Source organism: Molothrus aeneus, chromosome 3 (genome assembly GCF_037042795.1).
Source record: "Molothrus aeneus isolate 106 chromosome 3, BPBGC_Maene_1.0, whole genome shotgun sequence".
NCBI classification, from domain to species: Eukaryota; Metazoa; Chordata; class Aves; order Passeriformes; family Icteridae; genus Molothrus; species Molothrus aeneus.
Genome location: NC_089648.1, coordinates 102,402,899 through 102,424,128, shown reverse-complemented (window position 1 = coordinate 102,424,128; position 21,230 = coordinate 102,402,899). Strand labels below are relative to the sequence as shown.

Here is a 21,230-nt window from a genome sequence, read left to right as displayed (position 1 = left end):
GCTGAGTTTTGTAAGCCCTTGCTTACAAAAGAAGAGAGTGTGCTAACAGCTGTTGTCCAAACTACTGACAGAAAAATTCATCTTCCCCTGATTTTAGCAGAAGGCAATGCAATAGTGTATGCTGGGTATACTGGGGCACTACAGAGGAAGTAAGAATGATGTAATGCAAAGAGCCTTTAGATCTTTACCTTAAGGTATATGAAGGTGAAACATTTTCACAGAGCTCAGAGAATATAGTGGAGAAGTTTCTGTAGTTGAAAAGCCAAAATAGCCTTAGGACAACTCTCTTAAAGCTTTTTGACTTGAAGCAGACTTTTTTACTTGCTTATTATCTTCTGATGGACTGACTCTTTTGTGAAGGAAGTAAGCTTTCAGAACTTCATTTCATTGTTGCCTGTGGTTTGACTTAGTATCCCAAGAAAATGTTAGAAAAATTTGATAAAATATGGCTATAGACTAGGCATGAAGAGACATAGAGAATTGTCAGTAAAGTATGTAACAAAATTACAACTCACTTGAAAAGCAATTTCATAATATTTCTGATCTTCTCTAGGCTCTTGCTAAGTCTTTATTGTAATCTGGGTATTTGTGGGAAACACCTTAAAGTTTAATTATGTGTAAGATCTTTGTGATTTTAGTTCCACCATTTCAGTTTTTTCTAAATGACAGCTCCTGATTTGGGGAATCAAAGGTGCAGATTTTTCTATGATCATCTGTAAGTACAGGTTTTGCACCATTCTTGCTTGTGGCACGGGACTGACTGTTAAATTAAAATATCTCTTAGTATGTAGAATCTAAATCTACATCTTAAGCTTTGGTCTGTGTTCCCCAGCATCTCAGAGCTTCAGGCCAGAAATGTGAAGCTTTTAAATTTGCTTGCCAGGGTCAGTTTTAGTTCAGTTTATTCCTTCTGCTTTGGGACTGGGGAGCTGGGTTCAGGAATGAGTGAATGAAGAAGGAAAAGGTCAGTACTACCCTTTCAGCAGCTCTGCCAGGTCTAAATGCTGATATCATCAAGGTTGTAATTCCACAGGTGGAGCTCTTGGCAGGGTCAGGTATCCTTGCACTCAAATTTCATGAAGGGTTACAAAGCTTTTCCCCTCTGTTCTTAGAAAAAAGCCTGATTAGTAATTTGTAATGGAGTGGAAAAAAGGGAATTTCATTACGAAACAGTTTTAACCCCTAACTGTCAACAGAAAACTACCCAAAGCAGTCTTGCCCAGCAAGCTCTGCAATGTACTCCAATTTAATAAAATTTTCCAGATTTACTTTGGAAAAGTACTTCTGTTTTTTTCTTCTTGGAGGTTAGAAGTGAAAGAATTTCATCACAGTGTTTCAGATACTTGTCTAAATTGATTTTAAAGATACTTTTATTTTAGTGAGAGTTAGGAATATTTTCTGTGATCATATAAGTAGAGATTGGAAATGACTCTTGTGTCAGAGGATATGCTTGTCTGGTGGGAAGATCTTACAGGTTATTGAGGTATTTAATCTTGTCCAGGCTCCCAGTAGTTTTCTGCCTCCTTGCAGACCTATTCACTTCTTTGACACTTCAAAAAGCAGAAGAGGGAAAATTACCAGTTTATATTACTTACCTCACTAAAGAGGGAACAAACCAAATGGAGAAAGTCTATAATAATCCAATGGCTGCATTTTATCTCTTTTATACAGAGGTATATCTGGGAATTGTTTTCCTTCCCTCTTTGTTCTGTGGAATAAATGCAAAGACCAAATTTTTGTGCTCATGGAAAACAACTTGTATTTGTAGATTATCAGAAAAATCTTTTTGACACCAGCTTCCCTTGTGGCTAGATAATGTGTTCTGCAGAAGGCAGATGTCTCAGCAGACTCCAGTCTGGCAAATCAAGCCTTATGTTTTGGGTGTTGGAAGTCCATGTTGAGTTAGCTGCAGATACAGAAACTCAGCACTGAGTAATTGCAGGGGTCAATACATTATGGAAGGTCTTGGAGTGCAGCTTGTTACTGCTTCCCTTGCTGAAGGCCATTGTAAACTCATTGGCTGGTTTGTCCTTCAGCCCCTGTGTGCATCATTTATTTAGAAATCTGTTCCTGAAGGATCCTGGTATCTTTTGTTCCAGTGTGGAGGTGATTTAGAGATGTTCCTAGCTTATTCTTGCAGAAATTAAAAGTTGTGTAGCCTTTTAAAAGCAAGCATATAAAGTGTCTCATATATTTTTTATTTATACATATATATATCTATATATATATAAAGATGTAGATAGATACAGATTTCAATATCTAGATATAGATATATAGATATTTATAAATTAATTAGGTCACTTAAAACTATTAGTGTGACATAAACTCAGTTTTCAAGGCTCATTGAAAATTTATGGCTTTCATCTAAGAGTTTAAGGAAAAGCTACCTCGAAAATTGACATTCTCAGATAAGAACTGATGATATCTGATGATAACTGATTCTGTCATGAACTCGTGATAAAATATGCAGCTTTTTAGCTATGTTAGGTCCAGTTTGCAGAAATAATTTAGCTATCTGAGGTATATTAGCAGTGTGATGATGATTGATTGGTAAAATCATGCATAAAGGAAGTGCTGAGATCCTGCATTGAAACTTTAATGATTTATTCTTCTCTTTAGACCTGTTTTCTTGTCTTTTGTCCAATGCTGTTATCTTTGCTGTTTGGGGAAAATTTATTTGTCTTCTTTATGATGCTCAGTAGTAGATTTAAATGTTATTGTTTTGAGCTCCTTTAGGGATTTAAAGATCAGGATCCTGATGGTTAAGGGTAAGAATTTATTTTGATAGATGCGGTAAGACGTACAGCAGCTGGCTGCTGTGTGCTTGTCTACAAGTGAAATAAACATAGCTGAATGAGTCCTGAAACAACATGTTACTCCAGCCCTGACAGATCCTAGTATGAAATGGTGAGATTGTTACCATCCATAGATGACATAGCTGAGGATTTCTTTGGTTTGATGAAACTTTGATGCCTTAGTACCTTCTGCCAGAAAGGGGGCATGCAGTCTGCCTTCTGTCAAGAGACACAAAATATTCTACTTCTCCCAATAAAAATAAAGTTTTGTTAAAGGAAAAATTTTGCTATTTTGCTCTTGTCCTGCCTTGAATGTGAATGTCACTTTTGTATTCTTTTTTTTTTTTTTTTAGGTTATTCGGGAAGAGAATAATTAGCTGAACAAAACAGCACAAGATGACTTATGATTCCTGTTCTTCATGGGAGCCTGTCTGGATTGGTATGCTTTGAGTTTTTTGTGTGGAGTTGTTTTGGTTTTTTTTTTTTTTTTGCTACGCTGACACACAGTGATTACATGTATAATTCAAAGATTCACTTGGAATTTAGGAAGCTTTCAACCAACTTGTTAGTTGCATGTTAATAACTGGGTGGAGACTATGAATGTTTTTAGTATGTTTTCAAAAATGTTCAATGTTTACTCAAGGTACTACAGTACTCGCTCAGCTCTTCATCATGATGATGGTTAATGTGACCATTGAACTGGTGGAAAAGTTAGAAATCAGGGGAAATATGACAGAACTAGAAATGAACCTAGAACTGCCCAAGTCCTTTCACATGATCTGCAAACTGAGAACATGATTTTTCCTGAGAGCTAAGAAAACAGAATTATTTTTTACGTTTTGAATATTTGTGGTTTACAGTGGTGATAATGATTACCATGACTAACGTTTCTTGACAGTTAATGGCTCTCTGAATGAAGGTCATAAGGAAATATCATCGAGAGACCAATTAGTTGTACTAAATGACCCAAGGCAGAGGTGACTGTTTCCCACAGTACTTTCCCATGAAAATTGCCATAGCAGTGTTTATAGAGTGGAAAAAAGAACAATTTCCTAAATTAAAGTAATGCCTCTTGTGAATAGTTTTATGGGTCATCTGCTCATGCAGTGTAGTTGATTAGTTTCAATTTAGGTTATATGTAAATAGGTATTAAAATTGAAAACTGCTGGTTTCTTTTAGGTGAGTAAGAACATCGTCCCTGCTGCTTTGTGCTCTGACTCATTCTTTTCACTGGTGTTAGCAGAAAGGATTCCATTGTGACATGTTCCTGCCTCTGCTTAATTGCAAGGGAAGCAATGCTTGATTCGTATTTAGAGGGCTGTGTCCTGGGCTTATTTGTACAATAATGTGGTGTCAGAGAGCACATACTTGAGTATTTTTCTCATGGCACATAAATTCTCTTGAAAATAAAATAAGCCCATGTCCTTCATGCTTATTTTTACTGTTTTTCCCCTAAGAATATTTTGTTTTTTAAATGTTTTTTATGTTGTAAAAAATATTTTTTTGCCGAAGTTTGCCTGTAAAATAAAACCATTAATAGTAGCTATAAAGCATGCAGAAGCTTCTGGGACCACTTAAAATATCCCAAAGAAATAGGATCACTGTACCAGGCTGTGCTGATTTCAGGTTTCTGAATTATTTTTGTGTGCTGGATGAAATCGTGGTGGTGGTCAGTATTGCCAAAATATGCTTGATTTTAGCAGACAAATTTATGAAGTCACTGAACATTTTGGCAGCTGTCCATAGTGTGTTCTGATCTGCGTTAAACTTCACCGTTATTACAACACTGTTATGTTCCCTCTTTTATCTTTCTTGGAGTTCCTGGCTTTGACTGATGTCAGTTTTGCATATAACATATAATCTTTTATTTCCAGTTGAGCATACTATCCAGATTTTGAACAGGAACCTTTTAGCTTCTAAAGCTGTTATAAACAGACCCAGTTCTAGCAATAATTATATTTGATGAATGGAATTTGTGTGTTATTTAGCTTTAAGTATGTACTTCATTGAAATAATTGTGTCTATTATGTTCCATAAAAAGAAAGTTGTATATGAGTGAGAACCTTGCTTGAGAGAAAATGTGCATACACAGTGAATTTCAGCACTGAAATTGAAAAAAGTGATTGTATGAAGCATTTTTGCATCTGAAAAGAATCTGTGAGAGTACATGTTCCAAAAGTGAGAATGCTGGGACAAAAAGGTGCCTATCTGCCTCTTGCTTGAGTACCTGGCCATCAGTAAACTTACCCATTTAAACTATCAAAGCATGGTTGTCTTTTACAAGCTGTGTGATTACCATTCAGCAAGGACTGGGGCTTTGAAATTACAGGATCTGCCTTTCTCAAAGAGTGAGTGAGGACTGAAGTGCTGTCGCTTGAAATTGTCTTATTGGTTTCTTTCATCTTATATTTCTATCTTTACATAATTTTGGAAAAGTTGGAAGGGTAGGAAGAAGGGTAGTTATTATATAGTATATATTATATAGTTATTATATATTATAGGGTGTTTAATAATCATGTACATGCTCATGGAAGAAGGCCTTTAAGTAGGGAGAAAAAAAAAAAGGAGAAAAATTTTTATATGCTGGCAACAGAAGGGAACCTCTTGAGTTTACTGGCTGAATTGGTCAGTCACTTTGATGAAGGATGATAGCCGAGAAAGAGCATTGCCTGCAGGTTAAATGAATGTAAATCCAAACCAGTATCTGAACATGCTGATTCTGTGTGCACTGCACACAGATATTTCTTCCTCAGAGTGATAAACAGAGCCTGGAGAATGGTGCCTGCTGGAAACCATCAGGAAGGAAGGAGCACAGGAGCAACACAGGATCCAAAGCCTGCAGTTCTCTTCCTAGGTTAGGTGTCTTCTTTGCAAGAGCTGATCAGTGCTCACTCTCTCATCCTTCTTGAAAAGATAGGGCTGATGACTTATACAACAGCCCAATGGCTGGTGCTCTTTCCACTTTAGGCATTAGGCTGGGTCCAGGCAGCAGCTTGGATGAGGTCATTGTCCTCCTCTTCTCTTAATGCTGCATGGAGAAACGTGCAAACATCACACAGAGGGGACAAAGCACAAAAGGGAATGTAGCTATTTGCATAGAGAGCTGGGATGATGAGAGAGCATATGTGAGATTATTTTTCATTCTTTTTCTGTGTTTGTTAGGAATAAACTATAGACACTTGTGGGTCCTTTGTCCTTTGCTTTATACTGTGTGCTACTGACTTGAGAAATGCAGGGTCGCACAAATCTTTTCAGCTGAGTTAAGGATGCAGAACACTTTTACTCCTTCTCCACTTGTCTGGTTCCTTCTGTTAAGAAGGAAAATTTAGGATATAGCAGTATTTTCTGAAGCTTTGATTGTTTACTATAAAACATTAGCAGTTGTTTCTCTAGTTTTTGTTTGATTTGCTTTCCTCTTTAAAGCTTTTATGATACATGTTATCATCTAAGCCTCTGCTGAACTTCATACTTCAGAGTGTGAGGTTGTGTGGCGTAACGGATGTAAACTTAACCTGATAAGCAAATTCTGTTATGTGAATTTAAAGCTAGTCAGGTAACTCCATGTATGTGATCAGATGTCTGTATTCAAATCAGAAGGCCATGTATCCTTTGCAGTCAGCAGAGAGATGGGTGATTCACCTCTTTCTACATGGACATCTGTATAATGATATGAACTATGTCCCAAATGCTGTCTGAATTCACAGAAGCTCAATGACATCCACAACATCCTGTAACAAGTGTTTTCATAATTACTTGTGAAATAATAATTTCCAAATGTGGGCTCCTCAGTTTGAGAGAGACATGGATATACTGAAGAGAGTAAAGGGTTACAAAGATGATGAATAGGCTGGAGCATCCCTTCTGTGAGGAAAGACTGAGAGAAGTGGGGCTATTCATCCTGAAGTAGAGAAGGCTCAGGGGGATCTTATCAATGTTTATAAATACTTGAAGAGAGGGTACAAAGAGGACAGAGCCAGGATCTTTTCAGTGGTGCCAGGTGATAGAGGCAGTGGGCAGAAACTGAAACAGGAAATTCCCCTGAACATCTGGAGACAGTTTTTCTCTACTGTGGCCCTTTAGTAGGTGGCCCTGCTTGAGCAGAGAGGTTGGTGATGATCTCCAGAGGTGTTTTGTGATTTCTTTGACTTTTCCTGTTCTTTTCTTTTGAGAGACAGCAATCATTCACTTTCCCTAAAGTGTCACTAAAAACTTGGTAGACCTCTATGATAGCTTTTTTCAGTTGCTTTTTAATAGAGATCAAGTGGTGCAGAACTGAGCATAGTACTGGATAGATGCCATAGATGTGTATTGTAGCAGGTGGTGTATCTAAATATACAGTGTATATAGCTAGCTCCTGGTTTTCTTCTCAGTTCCTTTGCTAACAATTCTGAGCACAGGGCTGATGTTTTCATAGAGCAGACGATGAAAATTTGAAGATCTGTTTTTCTTCCGGATGGTAATTATTGGTTTAGCATCTGTTACTGTGTAGATAACTGTTTTCAGTATAGGCATAGCTTTATCTCTAGCACTGAATTTTATGGGGTAGACTGTTGGCTTGCCACTAGCTCTTGAGAGATCCCTCTGTACCTTTTTTTTATTAAATTGACCTAAAAACCAGTTCATGTTCATCATCAGCAAATATCATGGTTTTGCATTTCCCTCTTCTCCTCTATAGATTAAAGAGCTTGAGCCCTGGTAAAGATTTTATTTTTTAGGATCATTCTGGTGACCTCTTTTCTCTACAAAACTAAACACTCCCTTTTTTTGTTTCCTATTTGAAAATTATTATTGTCTGTAGAAGGGTTTTACATTTATCTAAGGGCAGATTAGTTTCTTTTAGAGCCTTGGTAGAAAGACCTGTACAAGGCCAATCAGAAATACAGAAGTTGCTTTTGCTGACTTATTGCTTACACAGCTCTAAAAGATACTACCCTGGGGATCTAATTTTCTTGCTCCAAGATTTTAAATCCAGAATTATTTGTTGAATTTATGTTCTTTTGCAGTTCCTGCAGAATGCTACAGCTTCCTTTCCTTCATAGTGTTCTCAGCTTGTGGAGTCATAAACCTCAGTGGAACTTTGGGTGAGATTTTCTTGTTCATTGCTAAACTATTTCTTGTTTATTCTGGAAAGTTCTGTTAACCTTTTTCCTGTTGGTTACATACTTTATTCTAAAAAATGTTAAAGAAGACTAGTAGAGGAAAAGTTTATATAAATCAAAAAAAGAAGAGCTTTGGCTAGTATATATGCTTTAGCCTGTAATCTGTAATTAACATTGAGGTTTTCTCTAAAGGAGTTAGTGTAAAAGTAAAATATAAAGAGAGAGAATGGAGGGAAAGAAAAATCTATGATTAAGTTGATGGAATTGGTCATTTTTGCAAAATGTCATTGTACATAGCTTTATATACTTCTGATGGGTTATACAATCTTTGAAATATAATAGGACAGAATAAAAAATTATAACTTTCATTCAAGCAGTAAGACCTCTAGAAAGTGGAATTTGTGTGAATCTCTGTTGGGTTTGTGTAACGAAGTTTTGGTAGCAGGAGTGGCTTCTGTGAGAATCTGCCAGAAGCTTCCTCTGTGACCCATCGAGCCAATGTCAGTGGAAGGGACCCACACATGAGTGTTCAAGAAAAACTGCAGCCTTCCTACCCCTACAGTGGTTAGGACTGTATTGGAGAAGTTCACAGAGGACTGTCTTCCATGGGAGGAATCCACACTGGAGGAGGGGAAGAGTTTGAGTCTTCCCCCTGCTGAGCAAGGGGCAGCAGAAACAACGTGTGATGAACTGGCTGCAACTCCTGTTCCCTGTCCTGCTGCGTTGCTGGTGGGGAGGAGAAAATTAGGCAGAAGCTTAAACTCAGGAAGAAGGGAGGGATGAGGTGAAGGTGTTTTTAAGATTGAGCTCTATTTTCTCATTACCCTACTGTGATTTAATTGGTAATAATTTAATCTAATTTCCCCAAGTTGAGGTTTTGCCTGTCATAGTAACAGGTGAGTGATCTCTCCCTGTTCTTACTTCAACGTACAAGCCTTTTGTACAATACTTCTTCTCCCCTGGCCAGTTGAGGAGGGAGTGAAAGAGCAGCTCTTGTAGGCATGTGGTGTCCAGCCAGGATTAGCCCACTACAAGAGTAAATTAAATTAGGATGTTTATAACAATATCTTTTGTGATACCGTTGAAAATTTAAGGACACAGAGAGCTTAATCATTTATCTGAAATAAAAATGCTGATGGTAGTCTGGCCTGGAAATCATCTAGTGACAGAGCTTGCAGATAGTCAGGGAATGAAAGGAGCAGGTCATAGTGCTGATTTTAGTTGATGAATTCCTGACAGCAGCCTCAGCAGGTTTCTTTTCAGACTGCTAGAAGTCCAAACTGGGGGCATAAATCAGATTTTGTTGTCTTACAGTTAATTTCTTTGTTGGTGAAGTAATATCCAGCAAAAAGTCAACTTTTTATCCTACACAAAACATGTAGTTCTTGTGTAAATTCATAAAAAATATTACTTTCTCCCTTTATTTTTGACTGACATTGATACTAAACAGAACCTGCATAAATACTGTGGGCAGGGTTTGTGCTGCCATAAGCTGCTTCTGTTAGTAGCCCAAGCTTGTCATCGTGTGCAGAAATGGAGGAGGCAGATTGCCCTCTGAAGATGCCTTTATCCCTTTTCTAATGATAAACATGAAAACAGCCAGAAGGGACTATTGCAGTCATCCAGAATGGATGAGGTGAAGTCCACTTTATGTTTCTGACTGTAGTGATTGTTTTTGAAAAGGGTATTGAATCCTTCTAGTTTCCAGCTTGATCAGATGCCAGTGTGCTCTGAGAGTGTTTAATTTAGTAGTCCAAGACAAAGGGGAGAAGCTAGCACTGAAGAGGTGAGGGAGCTCTCAGCTCCTTCGCATTTTACTTGTTAAGAATATGTACATACAAATATATGTAACAATACAATACTTGTAGTATAAGTGCAACAAGACAGTGCTTGGAACTAAGGAAATGTTGGATTGTGTCAGTACCTATAGGGGGCCTGCAGGAGGGGTGGAGAAGGACTTTATGTGAGGTCATGGCAATGGTCTTAAGCTGAAGGATGAGAGATTCACACTAGATATTAGGAAGGAATTCTTCACTGTGAGACTGGTGAGGCACTGGTACAGGTTGCCTATGGATGTTGGTGATGTCCAATCCTTGGAAGTGTTCAAGGCTGGATTGGATGGGGCTCTGAGCAACATGGTCTGGCAGAAAGTGTCACTGCTAGAGCAGGGAGGTCAGAACTAAAAGATCTTTACAGGCCTTTCCAGCCCAAACCATTCTATGGCTATAATGACAAGGGAGGGAGTTCAGCAGGATGTGTGAGGATTAGATTTACAAGAAGAAGAGAGTGCACATGGTTAAATTATATGGGATACCAAGATGAATTAACAAAAACATCCCCAGACCAGTGGAAGCAGAAAAGGGGGAAGAGTTGTAGTAACCAAAGTGATGATTTCCTGCACCTGAATGTGAGTCAGCCCCTAAATGAAACAAATAGAAAAATTCTTGTATCCTGTGGACAAGTTATTTCATAATAACAGGTTAGGATATTTTGCATGTTTTTCCTGAGGTGTCTGATGTGGATGACTGACATGGAACTAAGAATTCTGTATTATGTGCAATAACTTGGATAAATAGGCTTTCAGTACTTACCAAGCAGGTAAATAGGCAATATAATGATACCATTTAAGCTTTTTAGAAATGTTATTAAAGTTTCTATCTGTAGGCAATTTCAAAACAAAATAAAGTTAGTTCAAAAATTGCGAGATTCAAATAAAAATACTTTTTTGGTTTAATTATTCTTAATCGGTAGAGTTTGTTTTCAAACACAAAAGTTCTCCAGCCTTGGTTATGGTAGAAAAAAGCATGGTGACTTGAGAGTGTTGTACAGTATCAGCAGGACTGCAGGAGTAGGACCTATGAGAGAAAGGCCAACTATTAAAAGACTCCTATATTTGGTGCTTAAGTAAATTTTGTCAGCCTGAAGTGTAAACATATATTAAGGATACTATTCTCATTAAGGAAAGCTGAGCAATCATTAGGTTACCACTGGTTTCAGAGAGTTTTATATTGTGTATTTACGTTTATTTCTTCTTTTTCAGGTGGAAATACTGACATGAACTTAAGAACTTTGATGCTTTCAAACCTTGAATTTTGATTGTTAAATGACCAGTTCAAAATACTGCCTGAACAAGATGAAATGCCTTGAAGACCTTTGGTTCTGCTTTCATTTTTCTTGAAGCAATGGTTTTCTCAGCAATGTTGACGCTGGCCCACTCTGGGACCTCAAATGCTACTTTCATTGTTTATGAAAATGCCTATACGAATTTTACCACTCCCCAGTTCTTGCTTCGTAGTGGCACAACACAGCCATTGAGATATGGTTCAGGTGCTGTGCTCACCACTGAGAAAAGTACTTTGCTAGTAAACACCACAGCTACCCTGCCATCACAAGAAGTTTTCAGGAGCTTGAGTTTGCCACTCCAGATCATTCTTTCTGCTGCTATGATATTTATCCTATTGGTTTCTTTCCTTGGAAACTTTGTTGTCTGCCTGATGGTCTACCAGAAGGCAGCCATGAGATCTGCAATTAATATCCTCTTAGCAAGCCTGGCTTTTGCAGACCTGCTGCTGGCAGTGCTGAACATGCCATTTGCTCTGATAACAATAATTACCACTCAGTGGATTTTTGGGGATATATTTTGCAGAGTTTCTGCCATGTTCTTCTGGCTTTTTGTTGTAGAGGGGGTAGCCATTCTTCTTATTATTAGTATTGACCGATTTCTTATCATAGTACAGAGGCAAGATAAACTGAACCCGTACCGTGCAAAGATTCTTATTGTGATTTCCTGGGCAGCATCCTTTGTTGTTGCTTTTCCGTTATCAGTAGGGAATCCTAATCTGCAGATACCCTCGAGAGCTCCTCAGTGTGTTTTTGGCTACTCCACAAGCCCAGGTTACCGAGCCTACGTGATAGTTATCTTGCTAATTGCTTTTTTTATTCCATTCCTGGTAATGTTGTATTCTTTTATGGGCATACTCAACACTGTCCGCCACAACGCAGTTCGTATCCATAGCCACCCTGATAGCATATGTCTCAGCCAGGCCAGCAAACTTGGTCTCATGAGCTTACAGAGACCTTTTCAGATGAATATTGATATGAGCTTTAAAACTCGTGCCTTCACAACCATCCTGATTTTGTTCCTTGTCTTCATAGTCTGTTGGGCACCATTCACCACTTACAGCCTTATTGCCACGTTCAACAGCCACTTCTACTACAAGCACAACTTTTTTGAGATAAGCACTTGGCTCCTTTGGCTCTGCTACCTCAAGTCTGCACTGAACCCACTGATTTACTACTGGAGGATTAAGAAGTTTCATGATGCATGCTTAGACTTGATGCCCAGATTCTTCAAGTTCTTGCCACAGCTCCCTGGCCATACGAGGCGGCGCATCCGGCCCAGCGCCATCTACGTGTGTGGGGAGCATCGGTCGGTGGTTTGAAACTGCAGTTGTTTGACAATGATTGTTGTTTGCTGGGGTAGTTTGTTTTTTAGGCTTTAGGTTGAATTTTGTTTTGTTTCATATGGCTTTTTCAGTGTGGCCATATCTTATAACTTGATTAAATTTTCAGTACTTTGTGCAATTTTGGGAAGATAGAGGGAGGGAATGTGATTGGCTATAGTTGGGTTTACTACCAGAATACAATGTAAGCAGAATAACAAATGTTACCTCTAGGATTCCATGGAAATCCATTATTTTAATGAAAACTATATTTGGAACATCTTGTCAGGTTTATGCTTACTAGGCCTACAATGTTACCTAATTGTAGGAACTTTTTTTATGCTGCTAAGATACGGTTTATTTAGTTGGTGTAATTTTCTGGAAAACTATTGCTGCTGTCTGCCAGTATATTAGAGCCAAAAAGTCTCATTAGATTATTTCTATCTAATTTAATGATATTTCGGAAGTTTTCATGGTAACATTAAAAACCTGGTTTTTAATATTTCCATTAATATTTTTGTGCACTTTACAAAATTTACTATATAGTTTGTTCATTTGAATATTTTGTTCTGTATTGAAGATGTATTATTATTGCTTATTATTATTTGTTTAGTCAGTGAATTTCAATGAAAGACCCATGTAAGCTCTAGGATGGTGATTTATGTTGGTATAGCTACATGTACAGTCATAGATTTTCTTGTTTTCTAGCAATTGATCAAAATTACCTGCTCTGTTATTGGGAGACATAGAAGGAGAAAACAGAGGAATGAAAGAGAAAGAAAGAAAAATACTATAACCTGAGATTTAGGCTCACACATGGTTTAGAAGAATAGTGTTCGTGTTAAAATTGTTGCAGGGTAAAGGGTGACTGCAGTTGTTACTTGAGGCTATTACAAGTTATCCAAACCTCATGATGTGCCTGAAAACCTATCTGAAATAGTGATTTTTGGGCCTACAATTTATACTGTGTTGCTGTAATGTTGTTTCTGCTTGGAGCTCGTATAAGGCTAGGTGTGCTCTACACAGCTGAAATCATGCTGTCAGGTATTTGTTGGAATAGGAGTAGAAATAGTAGGGTAAACCAGCACACAGATACCAAATGAACCATAGTTGAGGTTAGCATTTAGTCTACATAGTAATTGTAGGGAGAAAAAGAGTTCTTGATGTGTTTTGCAATTTAAGTTTTGGCTCAAAACCATAAACAGTCACAGAATCATAAAATGGCTTGGTTTGGAAGGAACCATAAATATCATCCTGCTCCAATACCCCTGCCATGGGCAGGGACACTTTTCACTAGACCAGGCTACTCAGAGCCCCATTCAATTTGCCCTTGAACTCTTCCAGGGATGGAACATCCACAGCTTCTTTGGGAAACCTGTTCCAGTGCTTCACCACCCTCACGTGGAAGAATTTCTTCCTATATCTTTTCTAAATCTACTCTCTTTCAGCCATTACCCCTTATAACAGTCAGCCAGCAGAGTTTGCTGGGCATGTAAGTTAAATTCCCCTTTTTCCTTTGATACTACTTCACACTGAATTTTTCATTACCTCTTTGTCTCTCTAGTGGCTGCTGCCTCAAGGGTTTACTCACTGTTCTCATCTATTAGGTATCAGCTTCTCTCCCTAAAATACCAAACTATCTTTCTGATTAATGTCAGACTGTGTTGGTATCCTCCTGGAAAGCAGAAAAACAAGGATTTTCCTTGATGATAGCAAACCAAACTCAGATACTTTTTTTTTTCCAATCAGCTAAATAAATACTTATTGTGAGACAAGTAGAATTAAGACTTAGGTTTGGGCTTTGGAGCCAGATCCCCAGTTGCTCTGGGGCTGGGAAGAATACCTGCAGAATCAGCTTTTTGGGGCTGTGACCAGAGGGATTGATGTACAACAAAGAACAACCAGAGCTAGGGTTTGGGCTTCTCTTGCTTCCATCTGTCTTTCAGTGCCCCAAAGCATGGGGAGCTCTCTGTTGTTCTTGTACCAGAGGAGCAAAAATAATAGCAATTTTATCTGCTTCTGTGTATCTGCACAGTACATGTGTGTATGAAGGAAATGTCCTATGTGGATGTCCAGGAACTGCTTGCTTCCTGACAGCAGCAAAGCATTCAATCCCAGATTTTTTTTTAAAGGTCTTCAATAAAGAACTAATTTAAGCTAAGTTAGCTCTGTTCTTCTCATTGACATCTATTGGTAAAGCTGTTGTTGTTAAATTTTAGGACTATAAAAGGAACAATTTTGAATTCTGTAATTTCATTTTAAAAAACCCAACAAACTGCCAGCTGAAACTGTGGATTATGTGTAAAGGCGTCTGGCAGTGGTAGTGTTATTGATGGCCATGCTTTCTCTTTCTTGTCAGTTTTACTGATGATGGTATAGATTTTTCTGATCTAAAGGAGTTCCACTATAATGCAGAATGTTTTAGTATGTCTTTGCAGTAAAGCTTTTGTTTTTCAATTACATTTACATTGATAGCACAAGTTTATGACCTGGTTAGTATGACTTTTCTGTTTCAAAGCTGTCATACATGTTTATGTCTGAAAGCAGCAAAATTGTGCTTAGAGTTAATATAACAGAGTGAGTGTACATTGTCTAAATGGCAGGAACAGGTATTTTTGTTGTCTTCCAGCTCTATGATGCAAGAGATTTGAATGTTGTAAAACACAGTAATTCAAGAAGGAAAGAAGATGAGCAATACAGGAAAATTAATGAAATTACATTCCTGAAGGAGGAGGGAAAAACATTTTGTGGGATTTTTGTGATCTCTGATATGTACTGTCTGTGAAGTATAAATTGCAAACATCAGACAGTTAATTTGTCTTGGTAATTAAGCACTTGTTTACACTGACTGTAACAAGGTTTCTGGTCAAAGCTGCATCTACTGATCCTTGGAGAAAAGAAACCCAAATTGTGTGGCTCAAATTCAGAGGTGATTTCCAGAATGATACAGTATTCACACTTGCCAGGTTTTTTGAGATGATCAAAGCATATAGTGAACAAAAGTGTGTTCAAAAAAAGAAACAAGGTGTGGTGTAGAAGTATCCCCAGGGTAATTATGTGTTTACAGAATCATTTGAGCTATTGTGTCTATGTACTGTCTTGAGAGCAGTGCCTTGATAATTACAGCTGAAGTCCTAGGACCAAGTTGAAGACCTCTGAACTGCTCAGTCTTGCTGTCTGTGATCCTGCCAAGAATCCTGCATAACCTCACTGAGATTTGTAATGTTAAAACACATACATACTGGCAGAAGTGGGTCTCCTGAGGCAATTGAATGGTCTTGACCAAGACCAAGGAATTTAAAAACTCAGACTGATCCTTCTTGACTTTAAAGGGAAATTATCATTTTCTTCCTCTCCAGAGATGATAGTCATTACTAATCTGTATTCCCCCATGTTCTATTTTCAGACATCTTTAGTATGGAGGATTTAAATGAATGTATTTTGAAGTATGTTGCAGTTTAATTCATTTAGTCAAAGCATGGTACTTACACAGGTCTCAATTGTACAAATCTATTGCTGAAATGATTCTTTTGTACTCAAAATTGTGTATTTTTGACATTTCTTGTTACTTATGTAAAGATATTTCTGTATATAGAGAAGAAAACTGTTTTGCCTCTTACGGCTTTTTGTCACTATTTTTTTCACTTGTATGCTTAATGCTTTTATATTTTATTTTGGGCATATGCAGAAATAACTGTGAGATTTCAGTGATCTTTCTGAACCCATTTGAGATTTTTAATTCCTAAATCATTCAACAATGCCCTCCTTGAAAGAGATTTTAATTTATTTTAGTGTGAAAACAAAAAATTCAGAGCACAAGTTTGTTGTGGTAGGAATGGTGAGAAATATCTTAAGTCTGGTTTTCCAGGAGCCACTACTTTGCCACTAATTTGGTTTAATTTTTTTTTGGCTAGTCATTTTCTGATGTGGAGAAACCTTGAATTATTGTTTTAAAAAAAGTTGTTAAGTAGAATTGCATTGTCTTTTCTGTATATAATACACCTATGAAAATACCTGAGAAACAACAACAAAAAAAGAGAAAATAAAAATAAACATTCTCAAAAATGTAGCAAAAGTCTTTAGAATTGACTGTCTTGTTAGTACTTGAACTTGTTTCTTGTATTTAATGCCTACCTGCATAATTTCAAACACTTCTTTTATCTGTCTATGAAATAACCAGGATTGCCTGATAATAGGGGGTTTTGTTTAAGCCAAAATGTTTCTTGGATAAAGCATTTGCAAAATGCTCTTTTCTGAGAAACTGCAGTAGAGACGTGTCAAGATATCTAGAACAAATGGAATAGTATCCAGCAAGCAGAGAGAGAGCCTAATAAGGAAGTAACTTTCCTAAAATACCACCTGAACTGGGTGTCCCACCTTTTAGCTTGCACTAAGTAATTAAGATCATCTTGCTGTGCAATAAATAAAGCAGGCAGTAGTACTGCAGGGCATGATTCATATCAACACAAGACAGTGACCTTTATGATTCAAGTGCTGCATGTCTGTATGTGATGGATTATTCCTCATATTAATAGAGTGAAAAAAGCATCTCAGCTGTTTGGGGGAAAACTTTCAGTTTGACGATGACTTAGCAGAAATGCTGCTGGAGTAATTTCTCTAAATGAAAAAAGACATGTCCCCAAAGAGTGCCTGAGAGGGGATAGATATTTCTGGTTGCTTGAAAATGGCTGTGCTCAGCTACTGGAGTGCCTCATTCTGAGACTCCATACCTCTGCAACAGCCACTTTTTCCTCCCTCATCCTCTCCTGGTGCCCCCCATCTCCCCAAGGTGGCTACTTCTGCACCACTCTGTTGCAGGAGGTTGGTAGAGTGGTGGCAGGAGGAAGTGGAGGTCCCTGGGCAAGCTGTGGAGGCAGAAAACCTCTCACCCCGTGCCACCCTTTCCTGTCTTGGAGTTCAGGTTGGACCATCAATGGCAGGCTGAGGATGAGTTTTACCCCCTCTGGTTTTAACATCGTGCCAGGATAGGAGAGGTGTTACAGGAGCACATAGGCTTGCCTCTAGTGCTAGTGCAGGATCCTTGTTTTATCCCCAGTAGTGTTAGAAATTTTATTCTACCTCATCTTTCAGCAACTGAGCTCCATCCATCTTCAGCCAGTTCACGACTGAATAAGAATCCCTGAGCTGACCTGTGTCTCTGTGAGTGTTCTGGGCACAGGATCCACCAGTGAGCTTCCAGCATAACAAAAGTTCCTGCAGCTTGCTCTCAAAACAAAATGGCATACATGGAGACAACCACAACTCTGCTCAGATGTAAGTGGTGGAACAGTCATAAGTCAGTGGCTGCACTGTATGGTGGGGGAAAATGTGAGTTGTGATGGGACTTCTTAAGTGCCCCTTACAGAGATGGTGTTTGTTTTTAAAATTGATGTATGGATATTTATGCACAGACTCTTGGGTTGTGTTGTTCTGCCTCATTGTGTGACAGTGAATGCAACTTTATACCAAATCATTACAGTACTGCTGGTAAGTAACATAGTGTTCATAAATACCAAAGTAGAACTTGTTCTGGCTTATATTATTTTCCTGACTGCATAACCAGGTTTGGCAATGTGCGGGCACAGAACATAGCAATAATGAGATATACTCCTCATTTAATCGGTGCTCTGCCTTCAATAGGTTACTGCACTCCAAACCTCTGTGGTTGACCTGAAATAAAATTAAGCCTTTTTGCCATCATGAGTAGAAATTTCACTAACATTTCCCTGTCTTTTGAAAGAGAAGGTCTTGTGAAATAAATGACAGTTCCTCCAAGAGTCAGTTAATCTGAACTCCAGAGGGGATGTAATCACAGCTGTAATAAATTTAACAATATCTTCCTTTGATTTATTTGGCTTAGGCTCTGTGTCAAAGACAGAGGGAAGTTTTTGGTGGCTGAGGGTATTGCCTGAACACCCAGGATGGCAAGAGGGAGCCACTGAAGCCCATGTTAAAATCTCACTGCTACAGTTTGAGCCCCGCTGTGCTTTTGGGTGTCAGTGCTGCTTTTTTCTTTAAGAGTAATTTCTTTCAAAGGAAGATAGATGAAATGGCATCTCTTACATCATTTCTTGCTTCTTTATTGACACTTTAACTGTAAGAATAGTAATTTTAAATTTGGTTCCCTGGACTTGGGTTTCTTTCTCTTCCTCACTGAAGGGGAATTGAAGCTGTCATTTATCAGGCTGTGTTCTGCATCTGATCTAGAGGAGAGGATTGGTACCATCAGCTCCTCCTGTGAATTCCTTCACACTTAACACTCCTTGGGCTGGAGAGAAAGGGTGAGTGTGGGAGGAAAGTGGGAGGATGTTTTCCAGCCACTGTTTGGTACCAGATGATGTAGAGTTTCACAGTTTGGCTGTCAGGAGAGCAGCAATGGAAGCCAGGCTCTCTCCTTCAGTGCAGTAACTACCCCAGCCCAGGTGTCTCCCTTCTGCTGAACCTTTAAGTAGTATTTAAAACTGGAACAGCTTTTACAGAGGTGAGGGAGGGTGCCCTTTCTCTTCCTAACTGAGATTAGGTAATAGGATTATCACTGATTCAAGAGGTGAGGAGAGACTGTTGAAAATCCCCTGTGATCCTGAGAACAACTGAAACCACATCTTCCTAATATTCTCACTACTGAATTATTAGGTTAAGGGAGTGGTCTGGTCTACCAAGACTTACTGTTTAATTTATGGGCTTTTTTTTGCAGCCTAAGCTGTTGGTTGAGCTCTGAAAATGCCTATGGTTGGATCTTCTCTGTGGCATAGATAATGTAAAGCCTGTTTTGTAAATTCTAGTTTGAGATGGGCATGGCTTACTGCCATCAGTGCTGCAGCATTTCAGGACATAGGCAGAAGCAGGTGTACATGATGAGATACATCTCTGATACTTCAGCTATCTACAGCATAGATAGCTCCACCAATCACTTGAGGCTCTTTTGCAGCCAGTGGAGATGATCTGATGCTGTGAAGTTTTAAGCAGCTCCTCTGGAAGGCTGCCTTCCAAAAGGAGTGAGAGAAACGGCATGAAAAAGCCCTAAACAATTTTTTTTTTTTATCTCTAGTGATAATTCCACTGGAAAAAAAGATTGGGCACTTCCTCTAGTGCTTCTTTGTAGATGAGATGCAAATTCCTGTACTTCTAACCATGATTTGGATTTTCTCCTGAAAAATTAAATTGGGCCTGGTTTGGTCCAATTTTTCAGAAGGAATTAGAGCCCTTTAGCTTCTATGTGAGAACCCCTACAATGAGAGTTAGTATTGTTAAACTAGAATGCATTGCCCCTGTACCTTTAATTACTTGGTCTTTGATTTCTTGTGTTCCAATGTAGACAAGACTTTATAAAGTCACTTCTAAAATTACCCAGCCTTCTAGCATGAGTTTTTAAATTATACCATTTCTGTTGTGTCAAATTTAAAAATCCAGAAGACATCATTGCATAGGCTGAGCTGCTCTCAGATCTATTTTGTTAGACTAGATAGAGGGAGCAATGGAAGATGTGTAAGACTAAATTTAAGTAAGAACGAAGCCAAGGGACTCTCTTGAGGGGACTTGACTTTGCAGCCTACTAATCTGGGCAAGTCAGAATCCTGGGAGACAGTCTTAACAGCCCGTTTGATTTCAGATTTTGTTTGGGTATTACCTGATGTGAACTGCAGGAGCAATCCTGTAAATGTCGGTGGGAGCTGAAGCTTTACATGTCCTGATCTCCAGGCACCAGCATCTCATTCCCTCCTGTTCCCCTCATTCTGTCCCCACGAAGTTTTGTGGCCTCCTGCACTGTGCTGTGCCTCCCAGGTAAGTCGTGGGAGAGGCACTTTGATCTTGCTTTGCTTCCTCAGCAGCATCCTGCTGAACCATCCTGCTGAGTCCTTTTCCATGTGTCTGTGTTTTAAAAGAGATGAGTTTTTTATCATTAGATCCCTGCCTTCCTCCACATGAACTGGAAATGTAGGGTTTCAGGTAGTTGCTGTGGGGGATGGAAACCAGGACTTCAGCAGGAAGGTGTCAGTCCTGCCCACTATTTCTGCTGGACAGCTGCTTTTCTGTCTCCTGGAGGACCTGAGACAGCCTTCAGGGGTGGCTGACTTCACTCACAGGGCAGCAGGTGTAGGTCCCTACCTCTGACCCTCTCAATAGGAGGCTGCAGCAATTCTGGTGCCCTTCTGGTCCTTAATGCCTCATCTTTTATCACACAACAGGCGACTTTTTTTAATACTAAAGCAGGTCTTCAAGAAAAAAGAAAAATTCTATAAGTATTTTATATTTAGATAATTTGAGAGGTGCTTTTGTTAGCAAAATAATAATTCATGTAATTTATATTACACAGGAGGCCAGACTACATGACTGTAGTAACTTTTTCTGGCTGTATTCTATATGAGAGCCTGATTCCACCTACAGGAAACTTAGTTTTATTAGAGCCATTGTCAAGGTAAGCCTGACTATTGATAGAAAGAATTTCAAATATAATTTAAAGAGGACAAATAAATTGCACTTTCGAGAGGCTAATTCATCCTAGGTCAACATTGGTGGCACTTGATTCTAGAAAGTTTGCTTTTCTAATCAACTTTCTCAGAGGAATTCATTAACTGAAAACCTGTGACTAATGAAAGGTGTTTTGTTCTTTTGAAGTTCCAGCTAATTTCCATCAAGGTTACTATTACTAAGCAACAGATTCTGCAGAATGTCTCCTGGGGGGCTGAAACTGTAATATGTACAAAGAGTAAAGCAAAACACAGCACAAAAAATGATGAAATACTATCCCCAGACACAGAGGCCACAAATAGCACCATGGCCAGGGCCTGTTTTAGAGTATCCTTCCTTGAAAGCTGCTTTTTGACCAATGGGAAAGCTCCTGCAGGAGCAAAAGATCAGCATAAACCATATCACCATCTGTGGTGAACATAATG

General features: G+C 38.6%; 1 protein-coding gene across 1 annotated transcript in view; it reads left to right on the top strand.

The window, feature by feature from the left end:
* GPR63 (G protein-coupled receptor 63) overlaps positions 1 to 16,421 on the top strand; it is a 29,018-nt gene extending 12,597 nt beyond the window's left edge. The window contains exons 2-4 of the mRNA XM_066547509.1: positions 3,149 to 3,234; positions 7,799 to 7,876; positions 10,935 to 16,421. Coding sequence (XP_066403606.1) covers positions 11,077 to 12,336 — 1,260 coding nt within the window. The 5' untranslated portion in view covers positions 3,149 to 3,234; positions 7,799 to 7,876; positions 10,935 to 11,076 and the 3' untranslated portion in view covers positions 12,337 to 16,421. The remainder of the gene's footprint in view (positions 1 to 3,148; positions 3,235 to 7,798; positions 7,877 to 10,934) is intronic.
* The last annotated feature ends 4,809 nt before the right edge of the window (positions 16,422 to 21,230 follow it).